This window comes from Pleurodeles waltl, chromosome 12 (genome assembly GCF_031143425.1).
Source record: "Pleurodeles waltl isolate 20211129_DDA chromosome 12, aPleWal1.hap1.20221129, whole genome shotgun sequence".
Classification (NCBI taxonomy): domain Eukaryota; kingdom Metazoa; phylum Chordata; class Amphibia; order Caudata; family Salamandridae; genus Pleurodeles; species Pleurodeles waltl.
The window spans coordinates 601,903,074-601,930,166 of NC_090451.1; the positions used below are offsets into that span (position 1 = coordinate 601,903,074).

General features: G+C 44.2%; 1 protein-coding gene across 5 annotated transcripts in view; it reads right to left on the reverse strand.

Moving 5' to 3' along the window:
* The window catches only part of METTL25B (methyltransferase like 25B), a 237,649-nt gene that overhangs the window by 47,094 nt on the left and 163,462 nt on the right, over positions 1-27,093 (reverse strand). For all 5 annotated transcript variants that reach the window (XM_069217836.1, XM_069217835.1, XM_069217834.1 and 2 more), the window contains 2 exons: positions 24,558-24,701; positions 6,435-7,399 (listed from right to left, as the gene is read on the reverse strand). In XM_069217836.1, coding sequence (XP_069073937.1) covers positions 6,435-7,399; positions 24,558-24,701 — 1,109 coding nt within the window. The remainder of the gene's footprint in view (positions 1-6,434; positions 7,400-24,557; positions 24,702-27,093) is intronic.

The following is a 27,093-nucleotide window of genomic DNA, read 5'->3' on the forward strand; positions in this document are numbered from 1 at the left end:
GTTCTTGTCGGGATCTGCTTCTTCGTCCACCGGCTTCACGTTTCTCCTCTCCTCCGGCTCCCAGGAGTTGCGTGCCTCTTCTTTCTCCGTCGACCCTTTATTTTCCTCTTCCGATGCTGTTATCACCCGGATATCCGGGTTCAAACTGCTTCCGGGTGGTTGTCATCCTGAACCATACCCCCGGGGCACCACTCGGACGGGCCAGGGGCTTGTATTGTAGCCATGGCTGTGACGGCCCGGCTACACAGCATTTCTTGATGGAAGGAAAACAGGCTTTCAATGGCATGTGAATCACTCTCAATTCCAATAGGCTGATGTGGAGCTGAGGCTCAGCCGGAGACCAGAGTCTTCTGATCTCCACCTCTCCCAGATGGCTGCCCCAGTGGAGAAGAAAAAGCAGTCTTCCACTGTCCCAATTGCAGTCAGATATTTTGCAGTATTCTCCAATATCTAGACCTGGTTGAAGTGATTTCCTTGATGCTGTGCCCACTAGGACGCCAAATCCCACTGCAGAACATGCATGTGCCAACTGAATGTTTTACAAGCAGGATGCCATGAGACCCAGCAGCCTCAGAGGCAATCTCACGGCAATCCATGATACAGGCTGATACATTTGAATCACAGGGCAAATATTCAGGACTTGCTGTAGCAGAGGATAAGCCTGAAACTACACTGTACCCAGAATAGTTCTGATAAAATTGAACGTCTGAGAGGGAGTCAGGCATGACTTTGACACGTTCATAGTGAACCCCAGCAAATGTAGAGGTCTGCCGTAGTCTAGAGGTTGGAGTTCGGTGCCTGGGGCAAGGCCACCTTCAACATCCAGTCCTCGAGGTATGGGAAGACTAGACCCCTGACCTCTGCTGTAAGGCTAAAGGGACCATAGAGAATTGGTAATGCTCTTGGCAGGACGGGGATATGGAAGCAGGCATGCTGTAAGTCCAGTACTACCATTCAGTCTCCAGGGTCGAGGGCAGGCAGAACCTGAGCCAAGGTGAACATCCTGAATTATTCCTTTGTCAGGAAGTAGCTGAGAGGGCATAGATATAGAATAGGAGGCAGGCCCTCCGATTTTTTTCAGCAGAAGAAAGTAGCAGAAATAGCAACCACAACCTACTTCTGATGACGTCACCCTCTCAATGGCTTCTTTGGCCAGAAGAACCAGTATCTCCTGTCGCAATAGTGCAAGGTGGTCCTCAGGTCATCCGAACGGTGGACGGTGGCAAGTGTGGAGGGGCCTGTTGGAATAGTAGGGCATAGCCTCGCTAGACAATCTGAAGCACCTACTTGTCAGAGGTGATTTTTCGCCATTGATGCAGGCGGTCTCGGATCCTGCAACCAACTAGGTACCCATGATGATAGGAGACCATATTATAGAGGGTTTGAAGTTATGGTTGCCAGATGGGGACGTACTGGGTCCCACGAGGCTTGTGTACGTCATGTCCGCAGCCACAAAAGACTGTGACTCCTCCTGTCCGTGATGGCTATGGGGAAAGGGACATGGCTGATAGTCACTACCGTAGCCACAGAAGGGGTAAAAGGCAGATTGAGACTGTTGTGAGGCCATGGTGAGCCTAATGACCTATTGATGGCCATACTATAATTAAATTATTCCAGAGCTGAATCCACCTTGTCATTGAAAAGGCCAGTCCCATCAAAGGGCATGTCCATAAGGGATGCCTGGTCATCCCTTGAAAAGCCAGTTGTCCTTAGCCAGGCGTGATGTTGTAGCCCCACTGTGGAGGCAATGGCTCTGCCCAGTGAGTCGGTCGTATCCAGTCCGCATCTGATAGTGAACTTTGCCACATCTCTCGAGTCAGCAACAGCTTGGGAGAGTATGGCCTGGCCTTCTCCGGGACCATGGTCAGCATTTGCGCAAGCATATCCTACACAGTGTCAGAATAACAGCCCAATATGCATGCGTAGTTCACAGACAGCAGTGCCAGGCTAGTGAAAGAGAAAATTCTCTTAACAAAGGTATCCAGCATCTTTAATTTTCTATCCTGTGGTGTGGTAGGGAACGTGCAGGAATTTATCTTAGAGGCTGAGGCCTGAACCACCATGCTCTCAGGGATGGGATGCTAGGTGAGGAAAGCTAGATCCCTGTGAGCTTGCGGCGGGGATGGTCCTTTGCACAGGAATACCTATGCAATGTTTAGCCCAAGCTCCGAGCAGGACATCTGTGAGGGCTTCATCAAAGGGGAGTAAGGGTGCAGATGAGGATAGCCCAGGCTAAAGCACCTCTGTCAAGACATTGGTCTTGACCTTGGCCATGGGCAGTTGCAGGTCCCGGACTTTACCCGCCCTCCGGACCACCACTGCAAAAGAAGCCCCTTCCTCTGTAGCCACTGTGAGAGGAGGCCAGTGTCTTGTTGGGAATCCAAAACACTGGCATCAGCCAGGTCATCATATCGTGCCATGGACTCTGCTAGGAGCTCAGAGTAGTCATAGGGATCCTCAGATCCCCTCCATTTGTTTTCCTCAAAGGGCCCTCCAGGTGAATAGGGCTACATCACTGATTCAGGCTGTGTGGTCCTGGTCATAGCCAGCGTTGGGCGATGCCAGATGGTGATGCTAGAATGGGCGGCTCTTTCCGAGGAGCAACTCCAACAAAGCAAACATTATAGGCATGGCACAAGTCACTTGTGCCGTGGATGATGCAGACGATTCCATCGGAGCTGAACACTACCACTTACTGATGTGCAAGGGGACTGATAAAAAATTTCCAGATCCAGCCTGACACCTGGTGAATATTCTAAGGTAAGGAATCAGCATCTAGAAGTCTCTATCAGATGTTCTGGGTACCACACTTTCCATGCTAAGGCTGGAGCTATTACAATTACTTGGGGCTGGTTTCTCTTGAACTTCTTGAGTACTCTGGGTAGAAGAGGGAGGGGTGGAAAGGCGTACAAGAGTCACAACTTTCAATGCAGGCAGAAAGTATCTCTGAAGGAGTATCTCAATGGGAGGTGCCTTAGGAACTCTAAAGAGTAAAACTCTGAATGCGGGTTCTCCACATTGCAGGAAGACCCGTTGTACCACCTTCGAGTGCAGCTGTTATTTGTGATCTGCTAGATAATACCTGAGTTCATCTGCCATTGTGTTTAAAGATCCTGCCAGGTACTGTGTGGTCAGGGAAATGCCCTGAGCATTCAGCTACTATGAAAGGCAAAGGGCCCACAACGTCAAATGCCACATAGAAGTCATGTTGTCCATAAGAATTAGCACACGTTCCCCCTTGATGGTTGGGAGAAATGCCTTTGGCTCTAAGCAAATTGCTTGCAGTTTCTGCAGGTTGATGTAGAGGTGAACTTCCACTAGAGATCAGAGTCCTCTTATCTCCACCTCTCCCAGAACACCTCCCCAACCCAGCAAAGATTGGCATCTGTCACAAACATTATTCCGGGCGGGGTAGGGAAAGAGGTCTGCCGCTGGTCCAATCACTGTTGAGAAGCTACCACTGAAGATCTTTTGCAGACTACTTCAACACTCGGATAAATTCTGACAAGTCACATTGATGCTGAGCTAACCGATACTTCAGATTCTACTGCAGAGCGCGCAGAGCGTGCATATGTCACCTGGCATGATTCACAAGCAGAATGCAGGAGGCCAAGAGGCCCAGAAGTATGAGAGCCATCCTTACTGCCATCCAGATTAACTGAGATCCACATTAAGGGTTGAAACATCAGGATCATAGCTAATTGTTCCAAACTTGTTGAGGAAGAGGGGTGACTCGAAAGAGCACTGTATGGAGGACAGCTCCATTAAAAGCGAGCTATTGTGTAGGAGTCAGGTGTAAGATTGATGGAAAAGCCCAACAATGTCCGTAGGTCAGCTGTTGTCTGTAGGTGGCCTACAACTGCTTGAGGCGAGCATGCTTCAGTAGCCAGCTGTTGAGGTATGGGAAGACTGGTATTCACAACCTCTGCAGATGGGCTGTGACAACCCTCACCTTGCTAAAAATCCAAGGTGTGCTGGTGAGGCCAAAAGGAAGCGCGGAGAGCTATAAGTGCTTGTGGCCTACCTGAAACTGCAGGTAATGCCTGTGAAACTGTAGAACAGGAATGTGAAAACATGTATCTGGCAAGTACAGTGCTACCATCCCGTCTAGAAAGGATTGTGAGTATCCGTGTTTGATGATTTGCAGCACCCACTGCTCTGGCATGATGCCCTGCCATCCAAGAAGGAAAACGTTTACCCATCCTCCCACAGGGCGATCATGTGCCGCCAAAGACAAATTCAAGTGGTTTTGTGAGTGCTGCAGGGGCGCGGGTTGGGTTTGGGTAATGCACTGCCCTTGGAGCCTGGATGTTGTTGGCCCACTCCCCAGCTTGGTGCTGCTGATGCCCATATTGACATTTGCCTCTCCTGAAAACCCCTACCGATTCCTTGAAAGAGTTGTTGTTGTGCCAGAACTGCTGTGCAGGTTGAGTTAGGAATAGAGTGCAGACGGTGGCCTTGCTCTCTTTAAATGCCTCTAGGGCCAAGCAGCCTTCACTCAAAACAGTCTAGAGCAGTCAAAGGGCATGTTCATTAGTGGACTGTAGTGCTGTGGTTTAGAAGATAGGAGCAGAGCTTGGGAATCCGCCAGAACTATAAAATCCATATCTAGCACTTGTGACATTGGTACCAGCAATGAGATTCGAGCCAGTGGCGTTGGTCGTGGAGCAGAGTGTGATAGTGGAAGTTGCACTAAGGCTGAAACCTGTAGCGCCATGCTTGAAGAAGTGGCTGACCTTGTGCGGGGGTCCAGTGGTGCAGTCAGTGTCGGGAAAGGATCTATCAACGTTGTCCTGACAGGCAGCCATTTAGATCCATGGGGTTCGAAGGCAGTCGAATGAGAGCCGGTGGGGTACCAAAGATTTTCTCCACAGCCTCTAGTAGCTGAGGGAGTTCATCTGCAGTTGCAGTCCGCTCAAGGGGAAGTGGAAGCTGGAATACTTCTGGAGTGAGTTCCGTGGAATAGCTCTGCTTGCTAAAGGGACCCAGCGTATCGTGCGACTAAAAGTGGTGTGAGGGGCAGAAGGAAGGAGACCCATGTTTTGACTTGTGCTTTTTGGGGGATCGCTTTGACTTCCCTAAACTTCTGAACTTCGATTCTGACGGCTGATGCAATTGTTTCTCAGGAACGAGAGCACACCCATGCTCTTGACTGAAACCACTTCTTTCAATGAAGTTCGTTGATAGCTAACTTGACTCCAAGGTTGCAGATTGCTTTGCAGTTCATCTTTGTGTAGCAGGAACATGATTGTGAGTTGTGTGAGATGCAAAGGAACCAGAGGCATGTGTTGTGGGTTTCTGTCTCTGACATCTGTCAGAGACAGTCCCAACACACCTTAAAAATGTCGATTTGGGGCCCATAGCTGCACACTTGAGGTTTTGAGAAATTTTCCTAAGCTGAAAAAGGTCATTCAAAACACAGCATTGATAGCTCCCGATCTCCGTCAAAAGGCACTGAAAGAAAGAAACGGGCAGAAATATAGGGACCTTGACATCTCATGCACAACACCACCTACCAATGCACAAAAGAATTGCTTTGAAGTTTCTGGATCCAGTTTAGCACCTCGGGGAAATTCACAAGGTGAGGAATCTGCGGTTACAAGTTATCGATCAGGACAGCCCGTCTGTGTTAAAATGAAAAAGAAAAATTGTGCTCCTGGAATCTGATCTTTACCCTTTTCACTTAGAAAAAGTATATATTCCTTAGGACGACCTCCTGCAACTGCCAAAAGAGGACAAATTCAAACTGTATGTACCATCTCTCATTTGGGGAAATTCCACCTCATTCAGTTATAGCAAGTACAGATTTTTTCCAAGTTCAAAACCCACAGCCACCTTCATTTGTACTTGGAAATTTTGATATAGTTACAGCCGCCCATCACGGAGTCGCTACTGGGGCATAGTCCTGTCAGATAATGTTAGTAACCTACATCCGAATTTAAAAAAGGGTAAAATGGACAAGCCTTACTAACCAAAAAATAAAGGTTGACTCCTTTTGTTTGTGGACCTGGTGTGTATCATTGACGTGCAAAATCAGGCCGTGACGTCACATGCAGCATGGAGTTACATTTCACAGCAACTATGCTTTATAACACTGCAATTTTATGCAATCAGGACCTTAACATCTTCAACATGAAAAGTAACATACATGGAAGTTGAAGCTATTTTTACGACATTGCTGTTAACTCTCTGATGACTTACATCATCACCAGCACTGTTAAAAACAGTTCTTGAAAGCACAAACTGCCTACTTTCAGTACTATAAAAACAAAACTTGTTTTCTTTATCACTCTTCTGTACAGGTAATTTCACAACATTTGTTCTGACTCATACTTTCAAATAGGATTCATATCTTTCAGTTAATTACACAACATTTATGAAATATTCTACACCCATCATCTATAATATGGAATTATTTATCACAGTTTACTTACTCTTCAAAGGAGAGCTTGTGAGATTTTTTTATTGTCTGTACACCTACGCGCTTCATGGTTGGATCAATATCCCGGATGACGGTCTCCAGCACAGCTCTAAAACAGTGACTGCTAAGGGATGTGCTTTCATTCATCAGGCGACTGCAATAGTCTTCAATGGCGTGGCATGACAGTTCCCGAGATTTGTAAGAAAGTTGGTGGCCTGGGAGCTTCGACACCCAAGTGCTCAAGGGATAGCCAAACTCCATTTGTTGTACTGACTCAGACGACATAGGCGGGAACAAAACTCCAGGTGGCCGTGGTGTTTCCTGGGTAGTAAGCTTCATGTAGCAACATGCTACAGAGGTTATTCCAACAACATTGTGGCATCTAGCAAAGTGTCTCAGCATTGCAACACTGAGGTCACCACAGGCGTGGAGACCTGTTAGTACACACCTGCTTTTCAATGGACTCAAAGTATTTACAGATGACACTCCATGTTTTTTGTGTGTAGCACAACAACCAGAGGGTCTGCCATTTTCCATGGTGCAGTTTTTCTGGCAGATGCTGGCTTTAGATTTCAAGTTTATGGACGGGTTCACAAATGGGTAGCCTATTGTTTTTACATCCTGTATGCTTGTCTGCCTTTGAGTCTTTGTTCTACTTTTTCCATGTTTTGCTGAATGGTTTTCGTGGCAAGTGGTAGCATCATCCGTGCTTGCTTCTCTTTTGTTTGATGGCTGTGAACAAAGGCTCCTCACCATATCAGAAGAGCCAGCTTGAAAGTTGTGCACATAGACACCAGAATAAGCATCATCAACTTGACACTCGCTAGTGTCTACTATTTTTGAAGGTTCTAAAGTTGGGTAATCAAATGAGTCTAAAAGATGTGCAAATTCTTCCCATGATGCTCTGGGGTTCACCCACCCTAACACATGTCTTGGTGCACGGAAGGTGATACTGGGATTGCTGTGAAGGTTTAGATTCTGGAGGAGGAAAAAGGCATTGTTAGTCATTGATTGATTTTGAGGGTGTAGTCTTTAAAACTGCACTAATGCAATATTTAGAGACACAGAGTGAATGTCCTAGTTTCTTAAACATAGAGCTATAGAAGTACTACTTACTTGTTGCAAAAAAACTGGTGCAATTTGTGATCAGTAAAGAATTTTACAAACTAACCTAGGTCTCAATAGGTTAGTTCATGAAATTCCAATTTGGAAAGGGTCATTGGATGTACCTCATGAATATTAATAAGAAAGATCACAAATTGTGGCTCATTCTGTTTAGAGGCCATCACAGAGATGGTTGCCTGCTAAGGTTAGCAGACCACTATGTGGATCTCCTTTCAAAAAAAGTATATATTTTTTTAATGCAGCCTGTTTTCCTTAAAGGAAATGGGGCTGTGTTTAAAAAAAAACAAATAGACTTGGTAGTGGTCCACTGAACCACTGCTTATTTGCCATAAAACATTTTTTTTTACTATTCACAAACGGGGATCCCCTCCCTTTTGTGAATACACTACCACTCCAACTTTCGAGTGAGTAACTTCGCAATGTTCAGCAGCTGAATTATGGCTGCAAATCATTGATACACTACATATACAATCAGTATTTGGAAGGAACATCTATAACATGCCCCTTTCTAAATAGCGATTCAGTATGGGTTCGGAATCCCATTTTATGAACTGGTAAAAGTTTACCAACTCCTAAAATTTGATTTTTTACATTAGAAAAAGCCTTTTTGTGGTCACCAACTCCAAATCGGAGTGTTGTGACTGTATAAATACTGCATATATCTGTCACTTGGGCATTACAACAAATACATCTCAGTGAATACCATTCCATAGACTCCTCCACAATGAAATGTAATTACATAGAAAAGTACAGGTAAGTCACTACAACAAATCTAAGTAAACAAGGATATTACAACATAATTTTCCCTGATGATAAATACATGTATATACATGGGTTGCATTCACAGTATGGTAAAAAGTTATGATTCCAGTTTGGGTTACGAGTAGGGTTTGTGTAAATGGTGGGGCAGGGCAACTAATATGCGTTTCTGCAGATGTGGCGTTTCCTGTGTAATTATGGGCTTGACACATATGCAACAAAATCCAAAATCTGCTGCACAATTTTCAGATTTCATTAAAAATGGGGTCTAACTCAAACAGGCTGAAGTCCAGCAAAAGATAATTGGCCACCTTTGGATGTGTTCATAGCTGCTTCGAACAGAAAAAAAAATGCTCAGGCGGCATCAATATCCTCAGAGTGGAAAGACTAAGGGCCTGAGTACGACCGTGACAGGTGGGATACTCCATCACAACACTGATGGATATTCCACCTACAGTTTTACAAGTTCCACAGGAATAATGGAACTTATAATAAGGCGGACGAGATATCGGTCACGTTTGGGATGGAGTATCCCATCCACCAAGTCGTAATCAGGCCCTAATTCTGACTTTGTCTGGAAATGTTTTTTTTACTCTTTCATGCAACAAAGGCACCGCTCGCAAAAGAAACATTTAATTAAGAGGAAACTCTAAATCTAGAAGGATATAAAACAACTTTCATCTTCTTTAGAAACTGTTGACATACATGTTAAGATAACTGCTAGTGAAACATGCAGTGTGGAAGGACATGACGCTGCACGTCACTGGAGAAGCAAAATGTTGTGCGCACAATATAAATGGTTGAGGGCATGAACTTCTTCTACAGAGGAATCAAATATGCACAAAGTGAGAAGCTGAGTTAAGAAAAAAAAAAGATTTGGTAGCCATAGTGGGAACACTTCAACATGAATCAACAAGCTCTATGGCACAAACTGTTACTAGCAAAATGCACTGTAAACCTTGTTATGCATAAACAGGAAAAAACGACCAATCCTCTAACCAGGTACATTAAATGCCAAGTATTTAATGATGGATATATTATTCAATAAAATATAAAATAATTTTTTTTAAACTGACATTACGTTTCAAATCAACGGGGATGTGCAGAATAAAACAGCTTCGTCCTACCCTTCAAAATTGATTCTGTTTTACAAAGCGTTTTTACCCTTTGTGGTAGAAAGACCTATGTTAATAAAATCGCGTTCCCATGATGCCATGCGAACCAAACTATTAATTGTTGTGACTATTGTTTTACAAAAGACGTGTTCCCTTGTGTAATTTGTGCTAAAATGCAAAAGGAAGCCAGATAATAATGGTGCCGAACTGTAGAGCATAATTTGTCTTAATAACAATGCTCTAGTTTTCTACATAAATTAATCAGCCTTGCTACGTTTGAGCTCAATTGCTGCATAATACCCACGACCCTTGGCAATGGACAGGGGCAACACTGCTGTTCCTTAACTTTTGACATCTGTGACCCACCCTAGGTTATTTCTGGAATCCCGGAACACTGATCTAAGCAATTTCAACGATTTGCAACTCAAACCAATACACAAGAGTACAGAAAAACATATACATCAATGAAATACACAAGTTCTGAAATATTGTATTTAGCTCACAAACAAACGAATATGAAAAATTCGTAATTTCAATTTTAGTGGAAGGTTGGATCTTTTCAAAATGTAGTTTTGTTTCCAAAAGCTGATGCGAACTCTGGCATGCTACGTTGGCCCTGAATAAAACAATAACAGACTTGGTGGTCTGCTTACACTTGTGACCTGCCTCACGCATATTAATGTGGTAGGTTGAGTTACAACCCACTACAATTTGGTATTTGTAAACTGACCTGTTGGTTCATAGGGCAAATTTTGTTTGCTGTACTTGTGCTGCTCCAAGGACACAAGGTAAGGATACCAACTTAATTTTTAGACTTCAATTCAAATGCATTTACATTTACACAACGTTTTAAAAATGTAAATTGTACATTTTGCTTTTTATGTACATAAACCTGATCAATCTGCTAATAATATTCAATATTTTAATATTAGTTATACAGTCACTGACCTCCTGAGTAGGTTTTGCGGACCCTCCAATGGTCTGTGGACCCTTGGCTAAGAAATGCTGGGTTACAGTTAGCTTAAATCTTACAATTCAGCGCCTTGAGACCCTTATGGGTGACTTGATGCGCTTGACAAATCCTGGATTTATTTTAAAGGTAATGAGTGGGTTTACTGTTAGTTGATGTGTTTTTAGGTAAAGGTGTGGGTTGCAAACATAATTTACATTGTAGAGAACATCACTGTAGCACCTGTATATCAAAATATTAGATTTTATTGGGGTAGCGATATGGGAATCTCTATGAAGGTGAACTGATACAATTGTATTCTTTTTTATGACACATGTCTCTTAAAACACTTCAATTTGTTGTAATTTTGCATCCTTATACTGAATTTACTTCTACAGCAACATGGGACTGAAGTGCGTCCCAGAGCTTGGTAGTGTAGTAGTAAAGGATTTTACTTACGTAGTTAATTAAAAAAACTGAACTTTCAAATAAATATTTGATCATATGCAGTGGACTTAAAACAGTGAAACTAAAAACATATTACACACACGTTTGAGTCAGAAGGCCTGATGTGAATCTACCCTTAGTTCATATTGCATGTGCACACTGGTCTCACCTCAGATTGCTTTCCACTTAGCAGGCGAGTATTGTAAGTGAAGAGTAATGTTGAAGACAGATTGTGCTGGGCAAAGTAAAATGAGTGAAAAGGAGTCTATAAATATCAAAACACTGCTGTCTTCCGGGGATAGGGTGGGTGTATGTGAATATGGAGCACTACACGCTACAAACAGATGGTTACAGAGTAAATAACATTTTCCATTCAAATCATGTGTGGCAGTAGAGACATATGCTCTGCATAGACGATGTCTCCAAAGCGGTAGCTAATGAGCAGATAATGCAGGTGTCAGAGTGTTCTTAGGACAGCTTAGCCAACTAGACTGTTGAAGTACTAGAAGGTATACACAATAATGCTTCGTTAAAGTGTGAGGTGCTATTGCACAAAAAAGGATCGAATGCCCCCCTTGTGTGGTTAGAGTGGGCTTTAGAGGACACAGGGTGTGAGTGCTTCGTTTTAATCTGGATTTACTTAACAATTACTCTTGCAATACCCATTTTATAGATGGCATAATCTCTTTTGTTTGGTGAAGACTAAACAAATGTGTTTTAAAAGGCTTAGTTCTATCACTACAATACATGAGCACCTTCCTAAGATCCAGATTGTGAAGGGCCCCTTCTGCTTTAGACTCTGGTTGCAGGAAGAATATTGGTAGCTTGATGGCCTGATTCGTGAGAAAGGTAAGAGAACTTTGGACAAAAATTTTGGGTTGACACAAAGAACTACTCTATCTTTGTGACCTTGGATGAATAGTTCCTGGATTAAAAGAGCCTGAAGCTCACTAATATGTCTGAGGGAGGTGACTGCAACTACGAAGGTCACCTTCCAATGAACTGTAGGTCACACGAAAGTATGGGCTCAGGTGCAGGGAATGTTTTTGGAGGTATTAGGCATTACCCTCTTAATGACAGAACTTGAAGATCAGTGTTTTCTGTTCTGTAAGTACGCTGCAAATGTGGTTAAGTGAAAGTGTATGGAAGAGTAGGCCAGCCTCCTTGTATAGGTGTCGAATGTAATAGACAATCTCCTGCAGCAAAACCTTAAAGGGGTCTGTTCAGAGATATAGTAGTGCACAACCGTTTTCCTCTCAGCTGTATATCGGGCATGAGTCATTGGCTTTCATGCCTTTTACTAGATAAGCATGTGTTCCTCTTGACATTTGAGATAGCTGAAATCTAGGAAAGCAGATGCCAAAAGTCAGAGTTCAGCTGTCTAGGATCTGGGTGTCCGATCTGGCCTGGATGAAGGTTTGTCCACAGTGGTAGCTTCTTCCAGAGACTGACATCTATGGGAACACTGAAAACCAGGACTATCTTGCTCTGGGTAGTGTCACTTAGATAAGGATCATGGGCACCTCCTTCATCTTCTTCATTATGTGCAGGATAAGGGGCAGAGGTGTATATGCCTAACAAGTCCACCCATAATGCATTGCCCATGGACTGCAGGGGCAGGTACCTTAAGGCAAAGTTTTTCCATTTTGAGTTTTTGGAAATGGCGATCAGCCCAGCACAGCCCTGTTGAAAGTACTTGTGAAGGATATGGGTGTAGAGTACCCACTCATGGACTTGTTGAGTCCTGCTGAGCAGGTCCGCAAAATCATTCTACATCCTTGGCAAAAGCAACACCAACAGGTGATAATTTTTGCGGGCTGTCCAGTGCCAGATCTCAAGTCAGTGCAGGGAGTTGGGGAAGTGGCCCCGCCTGCCCCTGGAAGGAAAGGAAGTAATCCATAGCTGTTGTTGTCTGCCTTAATTAGGACTGTCTTGCTCTGGATTAGTTTGAATAATGTTTTGAGGCTAGACTGATGGCTAGCATCTCCAGGCAGTTTATGTGAAGCCTCTGGTACTGAGGGGTCCCAGTAACATGCACAGTCATCTTCTGTAGGTGAGCACCCCACCCACAAGAGATGCATTGGTTGTGATGTTGACTTTCAGAAATTAGGTCTTGAAAGGGGCTGCCAAGAAACAGATTGTTACTGTTCCAACAAAGTTCTGACCCTGGTTGTTACCAACAATGTATCCTCCCAATGCCATTTCAGTAGTGCCCATTGCTTCAAGAAGAACGTCTGGAGTGCATGTGTGTAATCTGGTGTAGGGCATAATCAGTATGCATGAGGTCATCATAACTAATAATTTAATCATGGTTCAAACAGAGGGAGGACGTTGTGTTTGAAAAAGAGGGAGCAACTGTTGGAGTGCCATCACCCTCTATTCATTGGGGTATGTATTCCCTGATTCCTTGTTTAGGAAGGGCTGGACTTCGACTTACATTAATGGTGAATCCTAACTTGTGAAGTAGGGACACCTCTCTTTGAGTGTGCACTAGGCATTTGTTTGCTGCTCTTGATCAGCCAGTCATCCATGTATGGAAAGCAAGTACAGCGTTTCTGCATAGATACAATACTACTAACGCTTGGCACTTTGTTAACACCCTTGGAGCTGTAGTGACTCCGAAGGTTAAGACCTTGAACTGGTAGTGCCATCCACTTACCACCAATTAAAAGCACTGATGATGCACCGATTGAGTGCTGACATTAGGTCAGCTTGCCTGAGCAGCAGGAGGACTTCCTGCTGGGTGAACATGTGAAAGTGTTTGGAGAGGATAAGCCAGTCAGTGACTGGAGGTCAAGGATTGACTGGAGAGAGCCTTCTTTTTGAAGATAAGGAAGCAGAGGGTATATAGCCTTGTGCTGCGTTGGTGTACAGGCACTGGTTCAATGGAGCTTTTTGTTAGCAGAACGTGAACCTTGTCCTTGGAAACTGGAAGTGGTCTGAGCTTAGGACATGAAGGCGGGGATTTGTGTTGGCTGGGATGGTTTAGAATTCAAGGCAGTAACCTTCTTGCACAAAGAGAGCACCCACTGATCTGAAGTGGTATCTTTCCACTGATGGATCCTGGGATGCTTCTCTGGAAATGTTGATGAGGAGCACCTTCTTAGCCCAGGAATAAAGCTAGTAACTGACAAGGAGACTGCACTTGAAACCTGAGAAGGTATTCAATATGAAAATGAATGGAAAAAAGTATAAAAGTAATGCACATTTATAACCTGTCTCCATTCTTCCATCTGGCTGGGGAAAGACCACACAAGTTCAGACGAGCATTGAAAACGTGTACTGATCTGCTTTTCGCCTGCGGTGACTGTTGACACCAGTCAATTTCCAAAAGCCTATTAGTCTAATTTAGAGTCACAAACGTGACGGATATCCCGTCCGCCGTATTACAAGTTCCACAGTCTATAATGGAATTTTAATATGGTAGATGGGATATCTGGCACATTTGTGATGGAGTAACCCCCTTTGCCAAACTCTAAATCAGGCCCTATGACTTTTCAACTTTCCTCAATCATCCCCAGTAAGGTGCTAATATTGCCTTACAGGTGAGTAGACTCTTTATAAATCATATAAAATATAACAAAAATAATCTAAATGCTTAGGAGTCCAAACACAAACATGTCAATACAGTGTGTAAGAAGGGGGCCATCTTTAGTTTGAAAGACAGAACTTGCCAAAGAATCGTTCTGTGTTGGAAAGCATGCATTTTTAAAACTTTTTTTTCAAATTAATTGTGCATACAAAGACAGTAAATTCTCAGGGAGATTAGTTATTATCGGTGATGGTACAACTTCACCATAAATTTGTTTGGACTAAATGAACAAGTTACTTACCTTCGGTAATGCCTTATCTGGTAGACACTATCTAGTTGCAGATTCCTTACTGTAGAATATTCCCCAGGTGTCACACTGGATCTGGACATTTTTTAACAATCCTCTTGGGAGCCTGTATTGAGGCTCCTTGTGGTGTTGTCAGACATTATGTGCACAGTGCCTATATAGGCACCTCCCCAGAGTGCTGACCTCAGTTCTTGACTGTTTTTCCACACCATGAGCACAGAGCCAAAATGGAGAAGACATGACCAGTGTGCCAGGATGAGGTCTGGAAGGGTCTCCTGAATGTATGCAAAATGGGGCGGATGGGAGAGTCAGTAACGAATCTGCAGCTTGATAGTCTCTACCAGATAAGGCGTTACCGAAGGTAAGTAACAGTTTCATCTGATAAAGACTCCTAGCCAAATATTTCTCACCTTACAATACAAACCAAAGCATTTTCACCTAAAGAAGTGAGTCTGTGGACTGTTATACTAAAAAAGTTGGTGTACCAAATTGGCAAAATGCACATCTCATCAGACCTAACTGTCCAAGCAGTAATGTTTGACCAACAAGTGAGCAATGCCTAAGTGCCTGCTTGACAAATGTCCAGAACTAAGACTTCTGCTAATGTAGTGGCCACAGCTTTAGCTATTTTTGAATGAGCCAACAAGGCCTCATGAGATTGCTTTTTGGTCACCGCAATTTTAATATAGATGATGGTTCATCTAGAGATGGTTTGTTTGTGAACTTTATTGCCTTTCTTTGCACCCACAAAACCAACATAGTTGATCGTCCACCTGGAAGTCCATGGTATGATCGATGGAGTATGATAGCGCCATTTTTAGGCATAGACGGTTGATTCTCTCGTCTTCCTTGCTAAGAAGAGGGAAGGAGGCAAAAAAAGGAAGCACTGTGATGGTCTGCCTGGTGTGAAAAGGTGTGACCACTTTTGGTAAAAAGAAGGCATGGGTCCTAAAGACCAATTTCTTTTAGAAATAGATTGTCTATGGGAGACGAACTGAGAGTCCTGCAACTTACTAATCCACCAGGCAGATGTCATTGCCACAAGGAAGTCTGTTTTGATAGTGTGCAGCCTTAGAGTACAGCTGTGCAAAGGCTCAATTAGTGAACACATGAGCAACGTGAGAACTAAATTAACATTACATGACCATAATGAAAGGTGAAGGAGGAAACATGTTGTAAACCTTTTAGGAAACGAGTCACAGCAGGTGACTTGAATAAGGAAGGTTGGTCCAGCAACCGCAGGGAGGCTGAAATAGGGGAAAGATACTCTTCAACTGTGTTCAAAGCAAGGCCTTGCCAGGCAAGGAATAAAGCAAACAAAAGGACATCAGACAAGGGTGCAGGCAAAGGATCAAAAGATTTGGTAGCACACCAAGCCACAAAGTTGTCCCAAAGGCACGCGTAGATTGGAGGCCGCCTGACCGCTAAGAAGACAAAACACACTTAGGAAAGGAGATCAAACACCCTCAACTGTCGCTGCTCAATTTCAGCACATGTAGGTGGAGAGTATGCAGGTCCGGGTGCAGGACACTCCCCTGTTGCTGCAATAGGAGATTCACCCGGAGGCGGCAGCCTGATCAGAGAACAGATGCTCATGCTCAGGAGTTCAGGACACCAAACTGTCCTAAACTCCTGAGCATGAGCATCTGTTCTCCGATCTCCTTGACCAATCAGGGGCCACTAAGATGACTTGGGCCCAGTTGTTCTTGATAGTTGAGACCTCTCGATAGGAGTGGTATCAGTGGAAAGACATATAGGAGTCCTGAGCTCCATTTGAGACAAAAAACGTATCTGAATGAGAGCCACCGTGGAAATGAGCAGAAGTGTTGATGCAGTGCTTTCTCTGCATAGAAAATAGATCTAACCAGGGTTCTTTCCAGTCTTTGAAGAGATCTTGCACTACCTCCACATGAAGATGGCATTCACGATCTGCAAGGCACTGACGGCTGAGTTTGTCTGCTCTGGCATTCAGCAAGCCCTCCAGATGCTGAACCACCAGGAATATGTCCTGATGTTCCAGTTACAGCCAAATTCGCAGGGACTCCTAACACAGAGTTCATGACCCCACTCTGCCCTGCTTGTTGCAATACCACATGGAGGTGATGTCTGTGAAAACCTAAACCAGCCTTTCCTTGATGGAAGGAAGAATGGCTTTCAATGCCAGGCAATTGTCTTCAGTTCCAATAGGTTGATGTGGAGCTAAGACTCTGCCAGGGACCAGAGTCCTCTGATCTCCTCCTCTCTCAGATGGCTACCCCGACCCAGAAGTGAAGCATATGTCACTACTGTGATCTCTCAATAGGGTCCGTGAGCTACCACTGGAGATCGGAGTTTGCTCCGATATTTGGGCCAGGTCAGAGAGATTCCCCCAATGCTTTGCCCACTGGGACTTTGAGATCCCACTCAAGAGTCTACATATACTAACAGGCATGTTTTGCCAGCAGGATGCAGGAGGCCTTGAGATCCAGCAGCCTCAGAATCAATTTCACTGCATTCCAGGATAGAGGCTGAAACATTAGAATCACAGCCCGAATATCATGGACTTGCTGTTCCTGAGGATAAGCCTGAAACTCCATTGTATCAAGAACAGCTCTGATAAAAGGCAGTCTCTGAGAGGGAGTCACACGTTACTTTGGCACATTGATAGTGAACTCAACCAAAAGCAGAAGGTTCATCATAGTGTGGAAGTGGGAGATGACTGCTTGGGATGAGGCCACCTTGTGGAGGTAGGAGAAAACTGAGTTTCCTCACCTACGCAGATGAGCTGCAACCACAGCCACCAGTTTTTTGAACACCCGAGGGATAGTGGTAAAGCAAAAGGGGAACACTGGTAATGGTCTTGGCCTACCATGAATCGCAGAGAATGCCTGTGGGCATGCAGGATGGGGAAATGGAAATATGCATCCAGCAAGTCCAGTGCTACTATTGAGTCTGATCGAGGGCGGACAGAGCCCGAGCCAAGTGAGCAGACAGATTTTTTTCTTTTATAGGAAGTAGTTGAGAGGGTGCAGATCTAGGATAGGACTGGGACATCTATCCTTTTTCAGCCCAAGAAAGTAACAGGAATAGCAACCTCGACCTACTTCTGATGCTGGCACTATCTTGAGTGTTTCTTTGTCTAGGCAAGCCAGTACTTCCTGTAGCAACCGTGAGCTGTGGTCCTTCAAGGGCTGGTGGCAAAGTTGGAAGGGCCTGTTGGAAAGGTAAGGCATAGCCCCACTGCACGATCTGAAGCAACCTCTTGTAGGGTGCCCCTGGGTTTAGGAGAGCAAACTAAAGAGGCTCTGGATTTGCGTTGCCAGAGAAGGCTCGGGGCTAGTTGGAGTAGCGATGGATTGAGTTGACCTCTGGCTCTGGTTCCCACATGGAAACCGCATACATGACCACGAAAGGACTGCGATGGCTTTTGGCCATGGTGGCTAGGGAGAAAGTGAATCAGCAGATAGCTCCTACAATAGGCACGGACGGCAGATTAGGACTACCCCTGGGCCATAGTGATCCCCAACAACCTAGCAGTGGCCATACTATCTTTAAATGTTTCAAGAGTTGAATCCGCCTTGCTGCTGAAAAGGAGGGTCTCATCAAAGTGCATGTCCATCAGGGATGTCTGGACATCCCTTGAAAAGGCAGCTGTCCTCAGCCAGTTGTGACACTGAAGTGGCACCATGGAAGCAATGGCTCTGCCCAGCAAGTAGGTTGTATCAAATCCGCAAAAGATGGTGAATTTTGCCAGGAGAATATGGCCCGGGCCTCCTCCGGGACCAGAGACTGCACTCACAGAACCATATAGAACACAGTGTTGGAATAACAACCCAATAAGCATGACGTCTTTACTGACCACAATACCAGGACGGTGAAAGAGAAAATTCTCTTGATAAAGGTATCCAGCATCTTTGATTCCCTATCCAGTGGTGTGGTAGGGCACACACTGGGATTTATCTTAGAGGTTGAGGCCTGGACCACCAGGCTCTCTCAAGGGTGGGGTGCTGAGTGAGGAAGGCTGGATCTACGGGAGCGGCGATGATGGCGGGAGATGGCCCTGTGTACACAAGTGCCTGTGCAGGGCTTGGCTCAGGCCCCAAGCAGCACATCTGTGAGGGCTTTGTTAAAAGGGAGTAAGGGTTCTGACGAGGATACCCCGGGCTCAAGCACCTCTACGAAGACATTGGTCTTGACCTTGAGCCTGGGCAGTTGCAGGTTCAGTACGTCAGCACCTTCCAGACCCCCATCTCAAAAGAAGTCCCTTTCTTCGTAGTCACTGTGGGAGGAGAGAGGAAGCTAGTGTCTGTTGAGGTGTCCAGACCACTGGCATCAGCCAGGAACTCATACCATGTATCATCAGCCATGAACTCTGCCAGGGGGTCGGATTAGCTATCTGGATTCTCATATCCCCACATTATTATTCCTCAGAGGGCCCTCCAGGAAAACAAGACTCCATCTCCAATTCAGACCGTGTGAGGCTAGTTGGCACCAGAGCCAGCTCAATTTCGGACTTGTGAAACGCAATGGGATCGGCATCATCAATTTGCATTGGTAGTGTAGGGAACAGCTCTACTGGTATGGTCCCCTGAAGGAGGTTGCAAAGTCGCAACCAGAGTGATCCGAATCCACCAATGGATTTTGAGGGCCCGATGGTCACGAAGGGAGGACCCACTGGTAGAGTGCCAGTCGAAGACCTGTTCACACCTATGAGGCATGACCACCAAAAAATGAGTTTCATTGCTTCATAAAATTGGGGAAGTGTGGATCAGACCTAGTGTCACATGCAAGTTTCACAGAAACGACCTGGGAGCGGGGCCTGGATCTATGGCATAATTGGCTCACATTATCTGAAGAATAGGAGTCATGCGGCGAAGTCGAAGAGTGCTTCAACTTCTTGGACTTTACTTGTGGGACACACCTGAAGAAGTCCGTGATTGTATCAAAGATCAATGCAAGCAACTCCTGAAGCTCTCCGAGACGTCCCTTACGAAAAGGACCTGGAGCAGCACAGACTTGTGTGACAAGCCGCGAAAAGGTTTATGACCCAATCGTGGATGGCCTTGGGGTTCATGGTCTTGCACTCTCTGCGGGCCAGGGAGTTGTGGTCCCACTCCATGCACCACAGACACACCAAGTAGGGGGTCTATCACAGACCATCTGTCTGTGACGGGCACCACAAGGTTCGAACCCAGTAGGTTTCTTTGGGGGCATCTGCTGGAAAAAAAAACATTATCCAACTTTGACAAAATGTTGAAAAAAGTCAGTCAAGAAATGACTGAGGGGTTCCATGCTGATGGTGTGGAAAAGTAGAACTGAGGCCAGAGCTCTGGGGAGGCAGATTATGGGAACCATGCATACCATTTCCGGCGTGGATGACACCAAAGATGCCACGTGGAGTCAAAGGACATCATCTATAGGCACTCAAGAGGACTGCTCAAACATTTCTGGATCCAGACTGACGCATGGGGAACATTGTAAGGTAAGGATTCTGTAGCTAGAAGTCGCTATCAGATACAATAAAGTCAAGTCTTCAATTATAATATACTGGAAGAGAACAATAATAATCAACATTTATCCCATCAACTAAAAAAAAAATGATGTAGATTGGGGTGGGGGGGCAATCAACAAGTATCCCAGCTGAATGATATAATGTTTCTCAGAGTTCCATCTTGGGATACAGGAGTTAAGTAAAAAGAAGAGGCTATTACTGTGCTGTGCTGGGAGGGTGGAGAAAGGGATTGGGAATGGCAGTTGGATGGAAGAGCGTGGCAAAAGAGCAGTAGATAAGTTCCAGAAGCTCAGAATGTGGACTTAAAGCTGTAGTCCCTAGCGGGTGATTGAGGGTGGGGAGGGGGTGTCCTCATTTTTACAAACATCCTTGCGTTCTTGCACCAATTCATCTCACTGACTGGTGATCGGCACGCCTAATATGCCACTTCTCCACTATGTACTATGCAGAGCCCTTGACATGTGCCCATCTTTGAACACCTGTGGGCCAAGCAGCTAATACAGGGGTGCCAGAAGATTTTCATAGTCTAGTTTATAGTTCTCATTGTTAACAAAGGGCCAAGTCCAGGAGCTGGGTGGCCAATTCTGCTTTCTTCAGGCAGAGGAACATTCCAAACAGAGTACTCCCAGGATTAAAAGGGATGGCCTGCCGCATAATCTCAGTGCTTGTCAATAGCACCCCCTTCCAGAAGGGTCATAAAATCTTGCAGTTCCACAGCATATGTGGGTAAGGCTTGCAGGATTGGTGTGGCACCTACGGCAATCAAGGGAGGCTGCAAGAAAGACCTGGTGCAGCTTCTTTGTTGTTAGGTTGTTGTTGAAAACAAGTTTCTGGGACATCTCCCAGGCCTGCCTCAGAGGCTGCAATGAGATAGTCATGTGTTCCCTGATGGCTCTGCAGAACTAATGTTGCAATGAGACATGTGTGTTCCCTGATAGCCCTGTAGTACCAAGTGATCAACGTTCTGCCATTTTCCATTGTGTGAATTGTTTGGAGTAGGGCATTTGTGGAGGGTTACGAATGCACAGTGTACCACTGCATCTGTATGCATGTTTGATTCTACCATATTTGAGGAAATAACCCCTTATGATCTTGGGTATCTACAGAAAACAATAAGAGGGTGCAAACAATGGGATGATTATTTACGCTATTTGAAAAACACGCTTGTAACATAATGAATTAAGCATCTATTCAAAAGACTATTCAATGAATAGTGCAAACAAAGGGTTGACGAAGAGGGGAAGAACGATTCTTGAAAACAGGTAGATGTAAAACATTTTCTTTTTTTTTTTACATAAAAAAAGAAAAAGTTTTACATCTACAATAAATGAAACAATTCAAGACAAATGACAACAACACATCTACTGTATAGAAATGGACTTCAGGGCATTCTAGAATACAACATTGATGTGATCCAGAGTAGTTTGAAAAACACAAAGTCCGTGTTAAGTTGCTAATGCGGTGTTCATCCACTATTGCAGAAAAACAGTTGTACTGTAAGCCTGTTGGTAAACATTTATGGTTAAGATAATGAACAGAGTCGTATTACTGAGGAAGCAAGAAAAGGAAATGTGTCGAAGTCTCGGTCTCTGTTATACTTAATATGTGAGACCATCATATTTAAACTCTGTTGTTTGTGAACATGGTGTAAACAATTACATGATTTGCAAATTAGCCAATGTGTAAATAATCACTCCAGGTATATAGAATTTACTTGATACCAAACTCCAAGGACAAACCAGTCGTTCAAAAGTGAGCCTTTGCTCAGAGTCCATTGTTGACGGTTTCCCTGAGCACTGCAGCATAGCCTCATGTTTGACTGATCTCTCCTTGAAATTTGGAGTTCATTACCTTCGAAAGTGGCTATGCACACACTGGCTAATTGACAAATCACTGCAGATCTTACACCACATCCAGAAACAATGGGGTTTAAATATTCAAACTCTAAGCATCGTCCTGAAGATGGTCTCACATTAAGTATCACAGAGACTGAAACATCTACGCATTTCCTCTTCTTGTTTCCTCATTAACAAGACTGTGCTCATCATCGTATGCATAATGGTTTACCAGCAGACTTACCATAGGACTATTCTTCTGCAAGAGTGGATTAACACTGCTGCAGCCCTGATTTAGAGTTTGGCAGCGGGGGTTACTCATTCACAAACATGACTGATATCCCGTCCACCGTATAACGACCCCATTTTAGCCTATATAGATCGTAATACGGCAGACGGGATATCCGTCACATTTGTGAAGAAGTAACCCATCTGCCAAACTCTAAATCAGGCCCTTTGTTTTCTCAATCTACTCTGGATAACATCGCTGCTGTATGCTAGAATACCTACAACCCTTCTTCCTATACATTGATTGTTTTGTTTTCATTTGTGTTTGTTTCAGATATTATGGAGGTAAAAGTTTTCCTTTTTGTATGCCTGTTAGAACAAAAGTGGGCTGAAGGGATTGGCATATTAAACGGCGCCAAGGCCCAAGAATGTGGGTACCCAGAGGGAACAACAGCAAGGAAATGTCACCCCGCCCGAGTGAGGTGAGAGGGACGAAGGGAAGAAACGGCACCAAACAAGCAGAAAAAGTGCACAGCCTGCCAGGCAATGGGAAGGCTGAGTGGGATTCAAAATTTACCCCCAGGATATCGGAGCTACCTTAGGAGTGTGTCATGCGCCCGTGCCCACTCATTGTTTTGGGATGGCGGCACTCTACATTAAGACCCATCCACACCCAACAAAGGTGTTATTGCTGCAGGATAACCGGTAAAGCAGTCAAATAAATGGAGCTTAAGGAAGTTTAAAATGCCACACCCGAACACAGCAGGGTAGCAGGCCAGGTAGTTACCTTGGGATGCCTCACAGCAGGTTAAGGTGGTCAGAGATGGGGTGGGAGAGGCACAGAACACAGCATTTGCAGCTCAGGCCCACCGGTCGGCAGACCCCACCGAATAAGTGAAAGTAGCGAGTTGTGCCTAAAAAGGGAATTACACCCCGACATAGATGGTAAAACTCCAGCTCAAACACTCCAGTTGAGAGAAATAAACATTGGAGTGATTTATGGTGATCAATGACTTTATGACAAGGCAACAATATTCCTGTACATTTGATTTATGGCACGATTTATGATGAGAATGCAGCCTCAGGGAGCAATTATGTTTATGATCGCAATTGACAATTATTGTTTTATGACCAGGACGTGCAGGATGATTATGACCACTAATGAAGTTGAAATGGGTTATCTATTATTCCGACTTGGTGTGAATAAAGCTGCGGACAAAACTTCCAAACCTATTCAGCTTATAGCGTTTCAATTCAGAATGTGAGTGGTTGTGTGTGGTTTTTAAAGAACGAGGGTACTAATGGCCATCAACTGCTGGCCATACGTTGTTCTCCGAATCCGAAATGGTGAAGCGTAGCCATCCGGCCAGGCTCCCTGTCCCCTTGAAAGGGTAGTGCAAGAGCCGCGGGGTTCAGCACATGCAGCTGCGTAATTTACCCCATCTTCGAGGGAGCAAGCTGCAGGATTAGCCCTTCTGGGCTGGCACCATCCCGTACAGAGGGCAGCACTGACGAGTTGGACACGGGTACCCCCAGTGACGAAGAGTCAGTTGCTGTCGATCAATCTGCAGCCCAGGGACCCAGAACCCCCACTATGAGCCACGCGGTTCAGCAAGCAAAGGGGGTCTGGAACGACCACCTGGGTGATGATCTGTTGCTAGGTGTGAAGCTACGGGTTCAATGCTCAACGATGAAGGGCATGCCCACTGCGTTTCTTGTGGGGAGGTACCGCAAGGCAGCAAAGACCAGTAGATCCGGCCGTCTGCATACATGGGTGGTCCACCCGCAGGAGCACCAGGGAACTCGCTTTAAGTATTTAAGTGAGTTCAGTGATAATTGTGAACTCGACTAAACCCCGCACAGGGGACCACGGACTCCAGGAGCCCATAAGGCAGCAGGCCACGGGGACTATCAAGTGGAACCCCGGCAATAATAAACCTTGTAAACAAAATTTAAAAATATGTTTTTCAAGGGTGGCCCTCTTACTTGTAAAACGCAGGACAGGTATGGCCTGAAAATCATGGATGCTCTCAGAATTACTGTACAGATTCAGTTTTCAGGTGATCACTGCGGACGGTGCAATTGTGAGGAAATTACACACCAAACCTGATGGGGTGACTTAGCATTTGCGTCCTCAGGGGCACAAAAGAGGTTCCAAGCAGAGTATGTGAGTGTATACAGACTTTGATGGTTGAAGGGATACTGGCCAGTGCGGTGGGAATTCAGAGTAAAATGAGGTTGGTGTAAATTGTTTGTTGAGCCTAATGACACATCGATTACAGATGACAACATTCTAACTTTGTCTTGAAAAAGTATTCAAATATTTATAACAAAGTAAATAATTTTACCCTTGCTTGCTTTTCTCTCTCCTTTTGCAGTGTAATAACAAGTTGCTGGTCAAACTTTGTTGCCATACGTACGAGATGTTCATCTGCTTCAACAGCTGTGATGGACAAATCAAGGCCAAAAGATAGGAATCTGGAAAGATGGCCCTAGGAAGTGAGAGAAAGAGAAATCAGCTAAAGTGCTTTCATTATTTTTATTTTAAGTTCAACCACAAACTAAATCTTTATTTTCAATGTAAATACCTGTATTTGATACACAGTGTCAGGGAGTCCAAGGGATACTATGTAATGTAATACATCTGCTGCAAAGTACGTTTATGTTAAACACTTGGTGCCTGATTACAACTTTGGAGGAGGTGTTAATCTGTCCCAAATGTGACGGATATACCACCAGCCGTATTACGAGTTCCATAGGATATAATGGACTCGTAATACGGCTGGTGGTATTTCCGTTACTTTACCGTCACTTTTGGGACGGATTAACACCTCCTCCAAAATTGTAATCAGGCCCTTAGTTATGTAATGGGGATTTGTAGAGCGCTGCTTGTCACCTGTGAGGTTAGCCAGGCGTTATGGTTCTGGCTCAAACACGTGAAACCAATAAAATGCACTAATTATAAATTTGACTGCACACAACATCCAATAACTTGTGCAGCCACCATGCTCAAAACACCTTTGGCCATGTGCAGCCAACCTCTGCTGTGAAGCCGTCAATGGGTCGTACAAAGCATTACTGAAGAAAATGCTTCTAGACCAAGCACCTAAACCAATTCTGTCTAGTTTTCAGAAATGTATAGCTTTCTGGTCCACTCTTGGGATTTCTCACTTGTCTCTACCACAAACTGCATGTAGAATGAAACCACAAAAATAGGAACAATTGACTACAACGTAGCAGCTGGTGATTTCAGCACAGCAAACAGCTTGTTGAAGCAACTGGTAGTAAAATCAACATGTCTTCCTGACCAGGATTTTGTTCTCCATTTTTCTGAAAAACAAAAAAAATGATGTGTTTCTGTAGTTTGGCTACTTACTCAGCTCACAAACCCTGGGTACCTATAGAATCCCCATAAAGTGTGGTAAAAAGGATCACCTTTGGCATGGGTACCTTTTGTGGAAAAAAGTTAATATGGCTTATGCACAGAGTGCCCCAAACATTAAAAGAAAGGGCTCAGCACCGGCACGGGGTCGGTAGAGGGGTTAACTTATGTTCATACTTCTCCCTCCACATAGATGAATATTTTCCTTCAAATAGTAGCTGTCTCCTTTTTTACCTACTGCAATGTTTAACTTGTTGGCCTTCTATTCTCCTTCCTAGAGCTTCCACCTTCCACAGGAGTCATTTACCTGTCTTGCGTTGCAAAATTCCTTACAAGATTCTTCAAAATCTTTTATTTCCACATGAACTTTAATCTCTTATGTTGACCACATGTACTTAAATCTGTGCTGCTATCACATGAATCATCCAGGTCTAACTTTGTTAATTCTCCTTTTTCAATTTTCAGCTTTCTATATTCGTAGGACAGGGAAAATTATAGTTCTTTTGTGATTGTATACAATGGTAAAGACGGAGAGGCAGCATGAACACTGATGTGGAAATTCATTCTTATACCTTGATTTCTGAAATATATAGAGTACAAACCAGGAAAGAAATCACCTCACTCACATCTGCAAGAAAAAATCTCTATTGGATTGAAATGTTTTAACATTAACTGCTATTTTTGAGCCCTCATCACACTAACTTGAATTCCTTGAATCATACACTGACTATTGTATCACATACTGGGTTCAAAACTATGGGCCTCATAATGATATTGGCGGCTGGGATACTCTGTTACAAACAATACCCCGTCCGCAGTAATACAAGTTCCATTCTATCCTATAGAACTTGTAAAATGACGGGTGGGATGTCCGTCACATTTGTGACAGAGTGTCCCATCCGCCAGGGTTGAAATCAGGCCCTTTGTCTCTGTCGGGCATACTACCAAGTAACGTGATTTATGTGATTTATGGAACAGCTTTTATCAGAGGATCCTTTATTAGTGGTCTGGTCACAAGGGTTTACATTCACAGGCGGCACAGACATTAATCTATCCCCCTTTTATAGCCATCATATATGCCCGACACTAAATAGATTTGGATATGTTATACTGCTTGCTGAATGCTCTTTCAACATTTTGTATTTCCAATTCCCGAATCTCAGTATGGAATGCTTGAGCACACAAATAAAGATTGAGGTTGACTCTTTTTACTTTGGCACCTTCTAGCTTGTGCACACTTCAAATCAATAGCTCTCTAATTTGTACCAACTGAACCAAATTTTGTAATATGTATATATATATATATATACACACTCAAACTGTAGCTCAGTAGATAACATGTAGAACTCCTGTCTACAAACATTTTTATAATCATAACCCTATTCAAAAGAATGATACTATGCTTTATGCAAATGGAAACTAATCATAATAAAAAATAAATACACAACCCAGATTAAGATGAATGGAAAAGAGTGTCAACATTTCAGTAATAAACATATTGA